Here is an 18181-nt window from a genome sequence, read left to right on the forward strand (position 1 = left end):
AGCAAAACATTTTTTTAAACAACAGGACCATGCACAACTGGTAGGTATGACAACAGAACACAGAATTTCTCTTGCCTGTTTAATATTAATTAGAATGTAGGTTTTGCGGCCTCCTCTCAACCCACATTTTTCAATACAATTGATCTTGCCTGTAATGCATCGGCACTTAGCGTTTTCCAGTGTATTAGGCGTAATTCATTCAATAATATGAGAGCTGGTTGGAGACTACAGGCCGTTTCTTGCTCTGGTAATTCATCCGTACACTTGATCCACACCTGATCCTGAAAACATGTCTAGGCCAGTGACGTGTCCTTCATGTCCACATGTACTATACTGATGATATGAGGGACATGCACTAGGTTTATAGTGACACAATATGCTTGTGGGGCCAGACCCTCTTGGTTATTGCCAAACTCAAAATGCACACTTATGCAGATTGTTAAACATAGTTTTGTTTTTGCACCTTCTGCTCAAGTATTTAAGCCCTGCAGTGACCCAGTGTCAGCTCAGGCCTTGATCAAATCATGTAACAAAATGATCTTATCAATGTCAATTTTCTATTCCATTCTATTCTATGCATTTATAAAATACATGGCTAACCAAAAGTCTTCCCAGCATTAAACAACCAAACAAACCCTATTCCATCAGTAAATCTGAGTACTAAAACAACAAAACAAGACAGAAACTCAATTAGACATATAACTATGCCTTCAACATCTTCCTTAAGTTTAATTCATTTCAGGTTTTGCATATCCTAATTGGTAGAAAGTTCCAATGTTTAGGGGTCAGATAGGCGGTGGAGTGACCTCCACTTCTCGTCTTTCGAATATTTGGAATCCCCATGAACAGAATATATACTTCCACATGTAAACGCATGCGATTACAATGCAGTTGTTACAACGACCGCGTTGTTACATCGCAGTACCATTACTACGCAAGTTGTTACAGCGACTTGCTGTAGAGGGCGATGTATGTTGGAATCGTATAATTTACTTTTCAAACTCCAGTGTGTGCAACAGTAGGGAAGGTGTTGGAATAATAAATTATACTATTCCTTATCTTAGAGCGCCCCCTACAGAAAGTCGTCATAACGACTTGCGTAATAATGGTACTGCATTGTAAGAACTTGCTCGTTGTAACGACCACGTTGCAATCTCATGCATTGTTACGCATGCAAAGTAAGGCTGTTTCCCCCCCATGAACAATGAATTTGCAGTTCGCAAGTCCCTTGCAGTAATGTAGGGCTGCAATTTAAGGCTAAATCAATTGAGGGTCCTTTTTGTAGTAAACTATGTGCAATACAAAGGTCCTTAAATTAGATCCTTAGTTCGACTGTTAGCCAGCGTAATGAGGCCAACAAATTCGACACTGAGTGATTCCTAGGAAGCTTCAATAGAAGACAGGAGCAGCATTTTGCACTGCCTGTAATCTTTTGACTACTTATAGTGGACATCCCAGATAAAGGGAATTCCCATAGTCAAGATGTGATAGGATACGAGCCTGTACAAGTGACCTTCGAGAGATAAAAGGTAAGAGGTCTAATACCTTTCGATGTATTATCAGCATACCATAGCACTTCACTGCAAACCTTCCTCACAGTTAAATTCAAACAGTTGAATTGCCACAGTAGAAAAAAAATATCAAGCAGATAAAACCACAAGCCTGTCAGTAAGTGCATCCACACCACGGCCTTCATTTATTCACAACAGGTTGGTTGGTTGGTTGTGTTCCTTCACAATACGATTCATACTGTTCAGCGACAGTGGAAGAGTGAAAATGGATTTCATAGTAGAGTTGGGATGGCTCTGGATGTGTGCTTTACTGTGCTGCCTGGAGTGAACAGGGTATGGTCCAGTGGAGGAATTGTAATTTAATGAAATGATGTGAGCTGATGAAGACGGAGCATTGTAGCAAAATGTTTTGTGATTAATTGATATGATTGGAGTCTAGGATAAGTCATATGATGTTATTTGATGTCATTTACTGAACAAGGTTGTAGTCTTATGGAATGATGTTTATGCACTCAAATTACGAAAGTGGGTCAAGGTATTGGAAGCATTGATCTAGCAAAAAGAATAGGGAACATATTGTATGGTAAATGGATGTTGTAAATGTTGTGGGAGACAAATGCTTGGATTCATCTGTAGAAGTGAAATGCAATGCAGGAAGGTTGGCTCTTGGAAGTTCAGTGAATGGCGGATACTTCTGTGGAGGTGGTAAATCCTAAAAGATTGATCTGGAACAAACTTACACTTCTTACTTGGTAGTTTTTGGCCAACAAACCCGCAAGGAATTACAAGCACAAGCATTGCAGGGAATCTGAACGCTTCTTGAGTACAAGGACAGCTCCTGCCCAGCATCCAGGTGATGTTCCATGGCGGTAAAATGCTTCTACAGTGAAGGTACAGAAATCAAGGACTTGCTCACGAAGCAATCTACTGGTTTTACATCTGAAAATGAACAAATAATAAATGTTTTTATACAATAATGAATGTAATTACATTCCTGTACCCAGCACATGAGCTATGAGTGGATAAAGTCAATAGATCCCGTCATTTCTTGTGCCAGAATATGACAACATATTAACAAAGTCTTCTCACTTTCAACAGGAGATGAATTTAAATAAAGAACTGAGCTAGAAGGTAATCAATTTTACGCGAAATTGAGACCAGTAGACACTGTTGCGAGGATATCATATTCATCAATTTCCTGAAACAATGACTTAGGCTGTGTGCTCAGTTCAGTTTGTATAACATTCGAGCACAAGCAGAATATTCCCTTTTCTCTGTGAATTGCCACATTGTGATAATCAGGGAGCATCTCGAGCTACCTTTGAAGCTCTGCTGGGCATTGGGTACAGTGTGATGAGACTTGTTTAACTTCTTTCATTGAAATGCTTAAACTGGGCTAGTGGTGAATACAACATTGTTTTTTTTGTAACACCTAGAACATCTAGCAACTAATTAGATTAATTTTATAATGTGTATTTTTGTGTGTTTGTGTGTAAGTATACACATATATAATTGCATATATGTGTGGGTGTATATGTTTGTCTTTGTCCTCTCTTCAGTCATCACCAAACTTTTTGCCTTCACCCTCATATCTTCTGAAACCGTTGTTGTAGACTTTTTGGACTCTGAATCATATGCTACTAGTGGGCCTGAAGCACTGATTGTGCCAACCCAAAGTAAACCAAGCTGGGGAGTTCCTGTATGGAGCTACCGGGCTAGGGATCACCTTATGGGGGAAATCCCAGAAAAATAATCCCCCCATCGTGCCAAGACCTTTAAGAATTAAAGGAAATTACCCTGTGATCCCGCAGGATTGTCACAACGCAAAGTAGATTTTAGTGAGGAGCATACAGTAGCCAGTGGAAGGGTCCCCAGAATAGTTCCTTGGCCAGGGATCACCCTCGGTGCAAATCCCATTGGGCACCTCAAGAAGATCGCAATGTCATCTTCCAAGCACACCCTATCAGCTCCGGGAGGAGGGCAGGAATGTGTCTGCTGCTCCCGATCTCCTGTGCCCCAGTGGCCAGCAGGAGTCGGGAGTGAAGAGGGTGAGGCGGCCATGAGGATGTGAGGAGAACCTTCTGCTGCCCTCCCTACCTGCTGAGTTCCCACAGAGGGCTTCCAGCACAACTGCCGTTGCTCTCCCTGTTCCCTACTGAGACAAAAAAAAGGAATAGATCCCCGATCTGCACCAGAGGAAAGCCATGTTGAGCTGGGGTTAACCGGGATGTGCCAGGCATGTTAGCTCTCAGAGGAGCAACAGGAATGTCTCTGCCAATCCCACCCTCCTGTTACCTGGCATACTGGCAGAATGGAGTTTGAGGAGGGTGAGACAGCCATGCAGATGTGATAATAACCCTACAATCAACCCTCCACAGCCCTCTCAGCTCATTGCTACAGACAGCCAAAAGCACAACTGCCCTGGCTCTCCCCGTTCTCTACCAGTGTGGGCTAATGGCTGATGCTTCGCTAGTCTTCCAGATGCCATGACTTGCTGTATCGGAGAATTAGGAGGATCGGAGTGGCCATGTTGGAGAGGAGCATCTCTGCACACCCTCACGTTCTATCCTCTCCCAGCAAGTAGTGCCTGACCGCCCCTCGGTGATGAGGCCAGATTGCCATGTCACCCTGATGCCTAGACAGTGCCAGAAAACAACCCGTACCATCTGGGACACGCCGACTATAACCTGGCTTGCTCCCACTACACACCGCGAGCCCTAGCTACGGGTTAGTTGCTGGGACAGGGCTAGTGGCTGGGGCCCTCGGACATATCTTTGACATACTTTTGAAATCATCTACCAGTTAATATTATAACCTGAAGTTATGTAATACACACTGACAATTTCACATCTTCATATTTCTTCCTTGTTCCGATCACTTTGTGCCAACAATGGTCTGAGAAATGTTATTTTCATGCTATTATGTTATGCTGTTGATTACTCAATGCTATTGGTTTTATAATTGTCATTCCACAAAGATATGTTACGCCCTGCTATACTTTTGGTATACATTGCTGTTACTTAACTATGTAGTATGCTATACTCCACCCATACTCTTTGTGCTCACTTCTCGCCTCTGAACAGTTGTTGTGGCTGAGAGGCTGTTGCAGCATTCTAGAATAAAGTTGCAGCTCTGTTTGATGGTACACAGAGGAGAGTTCAATAACACTAACAAGTTTACCTTCCCCAATTACACTGATCATCTCATTTATTCAGGGAACTGTAAATCTGTCCACCCAAATGTTTTCATTTAGGTCCCTTAACTCAATACAAAGGCGCGCACCCCATCCTCCTGATTTTTGGGTGACCACAATCAGAGCAAGCCCTAAAGAACTCTCAATAGGTTCTATTATACCCTGTATAACCAATTTATTTACCTCCCCTGAAGAGGATGACACATTAACTGGGGTAGCAGTCTTTTTGTGCTCCACAGGTACTGCCTTTTCTTTTAATGAAATTTTATTCTGAACATTTTTTAGATAACCAAATTCTTCAGTAAAGAACTAAGGGGCATATTATCAAGGACGGCGTTAAAATTATCGCCGCTTTAGTGGCAGGAAACTGCCGCTAAAGCGGCGATAATGGGCTTGATAATATGTCCTTGAGAATTACCATAGAAGCCCATGTTCTGGTGTGAACATGGGCTTCTATTGGAATTCTCCAGGGCATATTATCAAGCCCATTATCGCCGCTTTAGCAGCAGTTTCCTGCCGCTAAAGCGGCGATAATTTTAACGCCGGCCTTGATAATATGCCCCTTAGGGAACTCTTCACACAGATTCTTACTCCAATTTCCACCCTCAATTGCCAAATCAGGTTCAACGCTGTTGGGATCAAGCTTGATCCCCAAGTCTCTCTGATGTGTCCAGACCAATAAGCTGGACGCTCTTTTAGTTAAGTAAATCTTTGCTCAAGTTCTGTGATCCTTGAATGCTATTTCCATAGTTAGCATTCCTACTAAAGGTATAGGGTTCATATTTTATCCCCCATGTTCAATGTCTGCCCGTTGGTTAACATAACTCTTCCCTTGACATTTCTCTGGAAATGTTGCATAATATACTAGTGTAAATGGTGAACATGAGTCAGCAAAAACTTTCAATTTAACACCATCTAAGACTATGTCACACAATGGGTAATTGTCCTCCTTTTCTGCTGCCTTGCACGCAACCTGGAACATGTATTTGTTTGCCACTTCCCTCACTTCTTCAGTCATATGTACATATTGCTTTTCTGACTCTACAGTTTTGCACAATCTGACATAATGCTCCCTCTTATTACATTTACTACATACAATAGAATGTGCAGGACAACTGTGGTTATTAGCCCGATGGTTTCAGTTTACACAGCGGTAACACTTAATTCTCTCCATTTTTCCATCCTCCATTTTCCTTCTGATTGAAAACTCATTAGATTTTTTCCCATCTTCTACCTCCCCTACCTGTTTCTCATTACCGAAACAATTCTTTACTACATGGATTGTGTCTGCAATGTTACTTTGCTTAATTTCTCTCGTTCACTCCGCTGTGTGTTCCATGCATTTAGCAATATCCATGGCATCCTTCAAGTGCTGATTACAGGCTCTCAACTTTTTGGGGATTTTTAGGTTATTATTATATCTAACCAATTGGTCTCTAAGTGTGGACTAAACTTCCACATATTGGCCAACCCTCTCAATCCTGCAATGTGACTTGTCGCTTTCTCATTTTGCCCTTGTACTCTGTAGAAAAATGTGTGTATTGCTAATGCCATAATCACACATTAACCAAAATGTTTTTCCAGTTCATGAAACATTGTCTGGTGTACATCTTTCTGAACCTCTTCACCTTATTCCTTCTTCTCTGAATCTGCTAAATTGTCAACCCTTTGTCTTTCCTGGATCATTGAATTGTGAAATAAATGTTGCTTCCTAAGAGGTGAGAATTTTTCACCCACCTATTGCAATCAGATAAGATATGAATAATGCTTCCCACTCTTTCTACAGTACAATTGGTTCCCCTACCTCATCTAAAAATTAAGGAGGCTGTGTCATATTAGCTATAGTCATATTAAGTACTCACTGCAAGGAGAAAACTAATACAAAACCTATATGACCAGAAACGATTAAAAAATAAATGTGTTCTACCTTAACACAAGTTTATTCTCCTTATAGAATATAAAGCCATTTTAACAATATGATTATTTTCCCAGCTTTGCTGCATGGATATTACAGTACTTAAAATACTGAAATTGCTAAGACTGTACTGTAGAATTAACCATCAGTTCCTAAAGTTTCAATCCCATTTCTGTTTCTGCCTTTCAAAGCTCATGGGCGGAGTTGAGTACAGAAAGCAGATATGTCTTTCCTTCCTCCCTGTGATGGTAACGGGTAATGCAGGTAAATTCAATGGCCACTCAAAAGCTGTGCTTGTCGGCTAATTGGAGAAAATTGCTCCAGTGACTAGTGCTGCAACTGTGAAGAGCTGTGCCCGTCAGTGTGACAGGCTTCCCTTGCCGAAGCAGTGCCTGTCAGTGCACATGTATGAAGAAATCCCTTCAAGGTGAATGCCGCTTCCCAGTGCAACAGGCAAGACGTCTGCACTACAACTCTGCAAAGCTGTGCCCATCAGCATGGCAGGCTTTACCTTCCTGATATCAGCTGTTCAGCACGCGATTACTGCTGGAGGCATTATGCGTGTCAGACCCTCTTTATGTAAGGTGAACCCGTTAGCACATTTAGTAATTTGCTTATTTTTTCCAATTATTTTCCCTCACATACTGAGGTTCGCTTACAGCCTTATGTGTACCAACAATGCCCTGCAAATATTTTCACTCACACAGGCAGGCATCTTTAATGATTATCCAGACAGTGCCACTTTATTTACTGAAGAACAGCTGACTTTTATTTGTCTAAAACGAAGGGCAGTCCGCACCCCAATCCACTTCTTCCTTTTTCTCATGGGCCACAAGACAATTGCGAAATTTATAGCCGTCTGTAGTGGACAAAGCCTGCTCCAGCTGCCAGTTTCAAAGGTAAGTGGATATATCACTTGTAAAATGCTGCTTGCTTTTTAATGCATCAGTGGCTTTGTTAGAAATGGGGGTCTCTAGTTGGCAATGGTTTGCACCTTGTCCAAGTGGGACCCTTCCTTCTAGTCAGGATAAGGGAGTTACACTCCTAAAATAACCTCTGCTCACCACCTTGGTAGCTTGGCACAAACAGTCAGGCAGTGTGTAAAGCATTTGCACATAACCAAAAGTAATACAGTGTAAGCACTACAAAAGGACACCACACCAACTTAGAAAAAGATCCAATATTTGTATATACTTAAGACAAAAACAAAAATGATAAAAAATCCACCATAGAGTACTTAGAAATCTTCAGTTATCAAAATAACCTTGAAATACAGTTCCATCTGGGGCTATCGCGGCGCTGTGAACAAACAAATCCAAGCAGTACTGGCTGACAGCGGTGTCGCGAGCCAACTAAAGTGTCAGGAAGTCCTGCAAAACAGTACTTTTAGAAAAGCAGGGTGTCGGTGGCCTCTAGTTGAGCTCCGAACGCATGGCATCCGCAGGTGTCGGTTCCAGAGGTCGGTGCAGGAGTTGTCCGGCCCTTGAAGTCACATGCGTTGCAGATCGAACTCCACGCAGTTAAAGTCAGGAGCGATGGCGTCGGCAGGCATTGGTGCTGCGGTGGTGGAGTGAGCTAAAGAATGATGATGGATTAAACCCAGATCAGTTGACTGGGGGTGAGTGTTTGATTTGCTCTAACGCTCCGTCCATCATCCCCTTTGGTATCGCTTTGTTCGCCCTAAGTTGGCAGGGTATGCCCAGACGTGGGTCCCTTGCTCACTTTGCCACTGGATGCAAGATAGCCTGGCTGACGAGGGTTATGAACCCGAAACCGGTCCCAGGATGCTTGTTTCCGGTCCAGGGAAGACATGGCTTGGCAGTTCGGGCTGGACTGTTCCCATGAGGCACAGGGTCAGACTGATTTGCATATGGCCATGTCTGAACTGGGGTGGTGGAGTGAGCTAAAGAATGATGATGGATTAAACCCAGATCAGTCGACTGGGGGTGAGTGTTTGATTTGCTCTAACACTCCGTCCATCATTCCCTTTGGTATCGCGGTGTGAAGTGCAGCGGTGCGGCGTGCAAAGTCCTCGGGTCGCGGTGTGACCAGACGCTCTGTGGCGGCGGCAGATGGCGTCGTCGGTGAGACCAGGGTCGTGGTGCAAAATGATGCGGTGCTGGCAGGTCAGGGTGCAGGCAGCGTCGTCGTCGTTGCTGAAGCCCTGTCGTCAGCTGACGAACTGGAGTCGATGGCGCCAGCGTCGGTAGGCCAAGGCTGCAGTGCGGGATGAGGATGGTGCGTTGTGTAACTTATGAACTGTGCACTCAAACCACGTTTGACGTGGAGCGACGTCATCGGGGATACCAAGGCAGCATTGTGAAGCGAGGCGGTGCGAAGTGCGGTGCCACAGGTCGCAGTGTGAGCAGCGGCTTGTGGCGGCATCAGATGGCTTCTTCACTGAGACCAAGTTCGCTGTGCGGCACTGCGGTGGTGCCCTCTGCGGTGACTTCACGACACGGAGTCAGCAGTGATGTCGTAAACTGCGTCATGTTGCTTTTCTTCTGTTGCAGCACAAAACACACCGTCCCCAGTGCTGAGGGCAGAAGAACTTGAAGTCTTTGCTGTTCCTGAGACTTCTTGAACAGGGGGCAAGCTTCACCTCATGCCCTTGGAGATACTCAAAGAAAGAAGTTGCAGAAAGTTCAGTCCATTCCTTTTGCTGCCCAAGACAGAAGCAGCCACTGACGACCACGGAGCAAAGCACTCAGCAAAGTGGTAGTTCCTCCTCACAGCTACTCCAGCTCTTCTTCTTGGCAGTCTTCTTGGTCCAAAAGAGTTCTAAAGTTTAGACGTTTGGGCCCCACTTTTTTAAAGCCCAAAATCCTTTGTCCTCTCTGGCAGGAGTTTCTGTGCTTAGTCCAAACCAGTTTGGTCCTCTCTTGCCCAGCTTCCCAACAGGAGGCAGAGACAGAATTGTCCAAGGTAGACAGGGCCTATTCAGGTGCAAGGGAAATCTCCTCCCACCACTCTAAATACAGACCAGGCCTAATTAGGTGCTAGTGACAACTCCTCCCACTACTTTGAATGCAGCCCAGGTCTATTCAGCCCAGCCCTGACCCATCTAGACTCTCTGGAGCCCCAGCACAACCCTAGCCCCTGTCACTCCAAAGACAGACAGTCAATACACATCCTAGCAGAGGCACACAGGATGGCTAAGCAAGAAAATATCTACTTTCTAAAAGTGGTATTTTCAAACACAATGTAAAAATCACCATCGCTAAAAGATGCATCTTTAGATTCTGAGTTCAGGCATACTAAACTTTATTTCTTTACCTTGTTCCCAGGGCCAGTTATGTTTATAAGATGTTATAAACAAACTCCCCATTCTGTCCTATGGGAACAGGTAGCCTTGCAATAGTGAAAAGCGAAATTGGCAGTAACTCACTATCAGGACATGAAATCCCTTTCCAGGTGGTGTTTTGTTTTTATTGCTTCATCGTGTTTGAGATCTTTAGATCCAGGAGACATGCAACATGCCGCGTTTCGACCCCTCCCTGGTCTTGATCACATGGTATAAAGGATTGCTAGTTGCTTTTAAAACATGAAGAAAAGACATAAACAGTGAGACAGTAAATAAACTTGGTTGGAAAACATGCATCCAGGACAGTGATAATTACAAACAATGACATAGTCCATAATCATTTTTACAGAAAACCAATGAAAAGTCCAGTGCTCTTATCATTAGTGTTCTAAATAGCTCTACCAATAAAGGACTGTCCACAATAACACTGGTCAAATAATTGAAAATGCAAATATTTCAACACTACTTTGGCTGTACGGCTATGGTTACCATATTCCTTTGTTAATGTATCCAGTCCTTTGCTCACAATATTCACGCCCTTGGTTGTGCCTGGCCCCGTGCCCCTGCCGCTGCCGGGGTCCATCCTCTGTCTGCTCCCTTATTGCCCCAGAGCTGCCGCGGTGCTGCCATCCAGAACCTCCCAAGCCCGCCCCGGCATACATCTGCTGTAGCACCACATTGAAGCCTCCAGCCCTACGGTGGCAACTCTTCATTCAGGCCTTCTCTGGGGGTGGCCTTCACTGCACAGCCTGTGCGAAGCGCGGCGCGCACTTTGATCTCCGGCACCCGCCTCACGCCAGATGACTGCCCCCTCTGTGTGGTAATTTGTGGCCCCCTCAAATCTCCAATCTGCTACCTGCCTCGAGTGGTGTGCCCTGTCTGGACTACCCTGTCGAATCGCCACCCTGGTTCCTCTGCCATCGGCCACGTCCTTTCCTCATCACGCAGCGTCCACTTCGAGCCAGGACTGCCCTCCGCTGCGTTCTTTTCCTGGTGACACTGCCATTTCCCCTGTTTAGTCTGTAACTGCTGTGCGGCTGTGCCCTGACTCTTTGGACGCTGACCCTATTGGACACTATTGGACACTTTCTCCCCTCCTTGATATCTACGCTGGGGGCCTATGACGTGTTGTGAGACCTCCTCCTCTGCTAGCGCTCTCCTCTCAGCCTCCTGCTCTGCCTCGCCATTGCTGGTCTTGTTGGTTGGGCCCCGATCTGTGAGATGGCCAAGTCTCATTGCAGAGTTCAGTGTGCCCATTTTCCTCCTTCCCAGGCCTCTGTTTTCGTTGGGGTGTTGTGCCTGTGAGGCCCTTCCTGGCTTTGCTGACGTCCTCTGTTCGCCACACTCCTCCGTCCAAGTGCTCTCCGTGCCTGGAGGCCGTCTGTTGCTGCCCACATTCGGAGACGATCTGGCGATCCTTCCCGGCTGCTCTACATCTACTGCGGTGGGCTGATCAGTCTGCGTTCCATCTGCTTATTTTGGGCAATCTGTCTCTCCCCCGCTGTCTGGTGGCGCCTGCTGTTTGGTTCCTCTGCCATGTCGAGGACCAACCCCAAACAGCCCAAAATTGCCTTTGATCAGCACAGGTCGACTCGCCAGGATGGCGCTGGCTCGGACAGCGGTGACCCCACGGTCGCCATGGACTCGCCTCCTACCCGTGACGATGACCTAAAACCAATTATGTTCGATGTAAAATCAACGGTCACTGGAATAGCGACCCAACTGGATCAGCTCTCTGCCCTGCTGGACTCTGTTAAGTCCTGTGTTGATTCCCACGACAATCGCCTTCTCCACGTTGAGTCCAGGGTCTCGGACGCCAAGGATGCTGCCACTCAGTATCATCAGAAATTGCTGAGATGGACAAACTCCTAGCTATCATTCGGGAGAAAAACGAGGACTTGGAGGCGCGCTCTCGTCGGAGTAACCTCCGCATATCAGGCGTCCTGAAATCCACCAACATATCCCGTATGGAAGTCTTCATTGAGCAACTGGTCAAGGAACTCTTCAGTGATGTACTCTTCTCAGTTTTTATTGTCAAACGCACACATTGCTCCCTTGGTCCACGCCCTGGTCCCTGACTACCTCCTCGCCCTATCATCGCAAACATTCTAAATTTCCGGGATCGGGATGCCATTCTCCGTGCAGCACAGGACATTGCCAAAATAAACCATCAACGCAAATCACTTTAGTTCTTTCCGGATTACACTCTTATTGTCCAGGCTGCCCGGTGCGAATTCCTTCCTGCAAAGCGGATTCTGCAAAAACACGAGGTCTCTTACTCTTTGGCGTATCCAGCAAAACTGAGAGTCCGACAGGGCGCAAAAACGCTTGTATTTCCTGACCCCAGAGACGCCCTCGCCTTTGCAAAGAAACTTGAAAAATCATCACGTTCTTCACCATCCAGCTCTCAGCCTGCTGAAGTTGATCGCCTTAGTGATAATGATTGATTGGTTGTGCTTTATGGGTTTCATTACTTCTTGATCGTTGTCTGAAGTTCCGGTAGCTTGGCCACCCTGCCTAACTGCGGGGGTGTCCGCTGAGCCCTACCATGCCCTAACGGGATAATTCCCTTACTCATTCTGGTTTCCCCTTTTCCAAGTTACGGGTTCCTGGGGTGGGAATGGGTGGTATCTCAGCCTGATTGGGGGGTTGGAGTGGGTGTAGGGGTGGAGGGACTTTTGGAATTGTCTTGTGGTTGTGGGGGTGGGACGGATGGGTCTGGGGGTTTGTGTGGGAAATGTTGCCCTCTGCTGGGGCTCCTGCACTGCATCCTGCAAGGTGGGTTGGTGACGGTTGGGGTGGGGGGCGGTTTTAAGTATTCTTGTTTATATTTTTATGCATCTCCTTAGTATGCATCACTACACTACTATGCTTGATTACTGTACTGTGTTTTTACAATGTACCTCACTCTGGCATGGGTTGGCATTTTTGGGATCGGTGTCGACTACCTCCCCTTTCTATCCCTACCAGTGATTTTCATTACAGCCTGGCTCTACACACTCAAATTCACTGGTTGGCTCCAGAGCTCGCTTCATGTGACTGTCTCGTCCAATTTTCCCCCAGGTACGCCCGCCCCTTTTCCCACACCCGCTTACAGCCACGGCCTGCACTTGCTGCCCTGCACCCCATCTTACCCTGGTCTAGAGTCGTATGACTGAAGCCGTTTGCTGGACCTGGAATATCCGCGGTCTTAACGACCATCGCAAGGCCAGGCATTTCCACTCTCACCTTCTCCGGCACAAAATGTACATATGTCTCTTACAGGAAACTCACCTGCTACCAGCGACCTCCACTAGACTCTAATCACGTTATTGGGGGGAATCGCATTCCTCTTTCTATTACTCCTATTCCCGGGGTGTGTCCATCTTGATAAGGAGAGGGTTACCATGGACCACGACTCAAGTTCTTACTGACCCTGAAGGATGCTACGTCGTTCTGCATGGCTCACTCCTGTCCCAACCAATGACTATCGCTGCTGTATATGGCCCTAACTCGGAAGACCCTGATTTTTTCACTCATGTTTGGCACCTAATATCATCCCTGGGTCCCGCAGCACTTCTTTGGGGGGGGGGGGAGATTTCAACGTCACGCTTTCTGCAGTCTTGGACCGCTCTGGCTCTTATCTATCCCATCCTTGCTCCACCGCTCGCCTTCAGTCACTACTCACCGACAATTCATTATATGATGCATGGCGTCACATGTGGCCCGAGACTAGAGAGGGTACTTGCGTCACCGGTGCCTGCGGCTGCTGGTCTTGTATCGATTTTTGGATCACCTCCCCTGATGTTCTTACCAGGCTTACTTCTGCCAACAACATGGCACGCACTCTTTCCCATCACGCGCCGGTCCAGCTCTGTCTCTGCCTTCCCCATTCCCCTCAGCATGCCTTCACCTGGCAGCTCCCCCCGAACGCTCTCCATGACCCCGTCTTTTGTGATGAGATCCAAACCGCAATCTCTACCTACTTTGATTTGAATGTTGGTTCTGTTGATTCTGCATCCACTTTGTGGGAAGGCTTCAAAACTGTGATCCGCAGCGAGTGTATCTCAAAACAATCGGGTGTCCTTCGCTTCATCCGCTCCCCTTTAAATAAGCTTGAATCTGAAATTAAGGCTTTGGACGCCGCTCATGCAACCCACCCTAACCCCTTGCTCGTCTGCGCGAAAAACATATGGAATTTACTGAGGAGGCCAACGGGGAACTCTCGTTTCTTGGCAGAGAAGCCCGGGCTCGCCATTTTGGTGAGGGCGAACGTGCGGCATCGTAAATCACGGCCCTCCGAGACGGTGGCCCCACCAGAACCTCCTCTCCTGAGGAAATCAAGACCCGATTTACGGAATACTACTCGCAATTCTACACCGCGGGACCCACCCCCTCGCGTGAGGATTTCAACCAATACTTTGATACAATCGCATTGGTCTGGCTCGCGGACTACCATCGTAAATTCTTAGATGAGCCCTTCCCCAAAGACGAAATACTCGCCGCCATAAATAGCCTACCCAGTGACAAGGCCCCTGGTTCAGATGGTCTCCCCGCATCTTTTTATAAAACCTTTGCAACGCTTCTTCAGCCACATCTAGCTGCCATGTATAATGACTCCTTTGATAATGGCCTCCTACCGCAATCTCTTCGTGAGGCAATGATAACGCTTTTACTTAAGCTGGACAAGCCACCAGATTGCCGCGATTCATATCGCCCCCTCTCTTTAATTAATATTGACAACAAAATCTTCGCTAAACTGCTGGCCTCTCGACTCTTCTCATGCCCACCTTCGCTCTTCCGGATCAGTCAGGGTTCATCCCGGGTCGCGCCACATCCCACTATCTTCGTACAATTTTCTCGGTCCTTCATCAGATCAATCCAGGCCTGCCCGCAGTTGCTGCTTTACTCGATGCTACTAAGGCATTCGACACATTGGAGTGGCCCTTTTTATTCTTTCTACTAACGCGCCTCGGCTTCAGCAACACCTTCATTCACAAGATATCGCTTCTCTACACCAGCCCTTCTGCCCGCCTTCGCATCAACGGTCAGATATCCGATCCTATTCCGATTGGGCACGGTACTCGGCAGGGGTGCCTGATCTCCCCTATGCTCTTTGCTATTGGGATGGAGCCCCTCACCGCCCGGCTCCGGCAACACCACACTCAGAGGGGCATCGGTTTCTTGGCCCATGCACTTTTGGTCTCTATGTAAGCAGACGACATTACACTGTATGTCCGCCATCCCCAAGAAAACCTCCGCCCTCCAGTGCGCAAGATAATACGGTTTGGTGGTCTCTTCGGCATACAGGTGAACTGGAATAAGTCAGTTCTGTTTCCGCTTACGGAAGCCACCATGCCATTTGCTCCGGACTTTCCTTTCGTATGGGCCCCCGGTCCCACTTGCTACCTGGGTATCTGGGTGAGCAGGGACGTGGATGACCTGTGGCGGGCCAATTTCGGGTGTACGGTGGATTGGCTCGAGTCTAGAATACCTCACTGGAATCGGCTCCCCCTACCTTTGGCTGGACACATTGCAATCGCGAAGATGGTGGTCCTCCCGAAATTTCTTTACCTCTTCTTGAATATCCTCATACCACTAACTGCTCATTTTTTTCGTAAGATCCGCTCCTTGATCATATCTCTTGTCTGGGCTGGCAAGCAACCTAGGATTGCCTATGACATCCTCACTCTCCCCATGGCGGTAGGCGGCATGGGCGCTCCCAACTTCAAACTTTAAGTCCTATGTGCCCAGGCCAGCTTCTTGCACTTTTGGATTCACCCCACCCCCTTCCAGCCACATGTTGCGGTTGAGGCTGACCTTGCGGCCCCTTGGCCATTGAATACCGCCCTGTTCACCCCGGCTGTTTGCCTGTGAGCTGAGGTGGGCGCGGTTGAGACGCTGCGCTGGGCCTGGCTTGGACTGCGTCGCCTCTCCAATTCCCCCATGCTATCAGCGAACCCAACTTTCCCTCCTCTCCCACCATCTGGCATCTCCAAGCATGCTGCCCGCCTGGGACTGACCACGCTGGTGGATCTATATCCCGAAAATACTTTCTACTCTCTTCCGGCTTCCTCTGGTCCTCTGGATAGTTTGCTATTTTACCAGCTGCGGGCGATTTGCAGGGAGCTGCATCCCACGTTTCCCCAGCCACCTCCGTCGATGCCTGCTTTTGACTTCCTCCCCCACCCCCCAGAAGCTAGTGACCAAACTATATGCTATCACCTTGTCGACCGCCTCCATTTACACTGAGCGTGCCCGAGTGGCATGGGGTGAGGACCTTGGTGAGGACATTTCCCAAGCAGACTGGCTCTATTGTTGAAATCAAACTAAAAAACTGTCTCCAAACTATCGCCTCCGTCTGATTCACTTTAAATACTTACACAGGGTATATCGCACCCCTGCTCATTACATAAATTGGGACTCATACCTGATGACAGATGCCTGCGCTGCTCTGCCCCTGCCGCAGATTTTGCTAATTTGGCTTGGCTGTGCCCTAAGGTATCAGATTTCTGACGGGAGGTATGCGCGGCTATCTCTGAGATTACCTCAACGTCGGTTCAACATGACCCACCGTTGTGCCTGTTGGGCTTTGTTAAATTCTGTCCGGATGCTTCTCATCGACTGGTCGCAATGTTGCTGGTCCTTGCATGGCGCAGGGTGGCCATGTGTTGGGGGCGCAGACCGGCACCTAAGTTTGCCCAGTGGCTTGAGGACGCCTCTAGGTGCCAGACTCTACTATCGGAATTCTGGGACCTGATGCCTGCTCGGTCTCGGCCTCTTGACATATGGGGCCCCCTGGTGACTTACCTTCACACTCGTCCACACCCCAGCCGTACTGCCTCCCCCGTGCTCCCCGCTGGCACCCCGCCCGCGGCGGCCGCCGGTGCTGGTCAGTAACCGCTTCCCTCCCTGTCCCCTACATTATTGTGCCGGACCTGCTCTCTCCTCTAAGGTGCAGACACTACACTATGCAGTTACATTTGTCTTTATGAAGTATTTGTTGTATTGTACTTGATAATGCCTCTGCCTGTTCGATCCACTTCTTGATGTGGTGTGCATTGTCAATGATCTGCCATGTATGATGCTCTGATTTGATGTAAAATTGTATTCTGGTGATGCTGAACTTTTCAATATAGGTTTTGAAAAATAAAAAAAATAAAAAAATTATGTTACAGGTTTTGATATTCATTGTCATTTTCTCCAGAAATAATTGTTTCACCTTTTGCAAAGGAGTTAACATTTTGATACAAACAACCGGCAAATACAATTTTTGAGCTCCTAATTTTCAGGAATAAATCACACATTTATCAATTTAATGAGATTTCTCATCAACTTCTGTATTTGTGAAGAGGTATTTTTTGAGAATTTTACATATCTGTTGTATAAAGGAATCAATTAATTTCCAAAATCCTGTTTGGTATAATCCAAAGATTTGTGCTAAATTATTGTGGGAATGTAGGTTTCAGTGTGCCAACATGAAAATCTAGTGAAACATATTTTAAGTTACTATAACTAAAAGAGTGAATAAATGAAAAGGTAATGTTTTACTTTGTTTCAGGAGTTACTAATCTCAGATTTCAGCGGCCCAATGATTTTGAATACAAATCTGGGCAGTGGGTAAGGATTGCCTGCTTATCCCTAGGAACTAATGAGTACCACCCTTTCACCTTGACCACTGCTCCCCATGAGGACTTTTTGAGCCTGCACATTAGAGCTGCTGGCCCATGGACAACCCGCTTGCGGGAACAGTACTCCCCTGAGAGTGTGGCTGAGCTTGGAGGGTATCCCAAGGTAGGTACCTTGTATCAATAAGTGTCATAAAGTGCATCCTCTGCAGCCCCATAGATGTTGTTTAAAGCTGAGATCAAATTTAAATGATGAGTGTAGTGGTACATCTGACTTTTTATACTTTGCCCTTGTTGTTCTTCTCATACTATTTCTTGCTACTTCTGTGATTCTATCCAAGTGAGTATTGAGAGAAATGTGATAATCTATTTGATCTGTAAAGAATGGATTGGCTTTGTGATCTATAGAAATGATATAGACAAAAGCAAGTTTTATTTGGACTGAAGTATCACTCGTGGTCTGCTGCAGCAGCACTAAAAAGACCAGATTTTCTTGCTTGATTTTTTTGCTCAGTGACTGCAATGACCTGTAGAAATACTAGTATTACAATTGTATTGGCTAAACTCAAGTTTTCATAGGTTCTAGTGAAGGAATTACTGGCTGTATACCGGCTGTATTGGGCCATTGATTTGGAGAAGTAATCAAAACAT

General features: G+C 46.6%; 1 protein-coding gene across 3 annotated transcripts in view; it reads left to right on the forward strand.

Moving 5' to 3' along the window:
- The window catches only part of LOC146860186 (dual oxidase 1-like), a 1129619-nt gene that overhangs the window by 1080176 nt on the left and 31262 nt on the right, over nucleotides 1–18181 (forward strand). For all 3 annotated transcript variants that reach the window (XM_085644023.1, XM_085644022.1, XM_085644024.1), the window contains one exon: nucleotides 17464–17696. In XM_085644023.1, the coding sequence (XP_085500149.1) occupies nucleotides 17464–17696 (233 nt within the window). The remainder of the gene's footprint in view (nucleotides 1–17463; nucleotides 17697–18181) is intronic.

This window comes from Triturus cristatus, chromosome 3_1 (genome assembly GCF_964204655.1).
Source record: "Triturus cristatus chromosome 3_1, aTriCri1.1, whole genome shotgun sequence".
Lineage (NCBI taxonomy): Eukaryota > Metazoa > Chordata > Amphibia > Caudata > Salamandridae > Triturus > Triturus cristatus.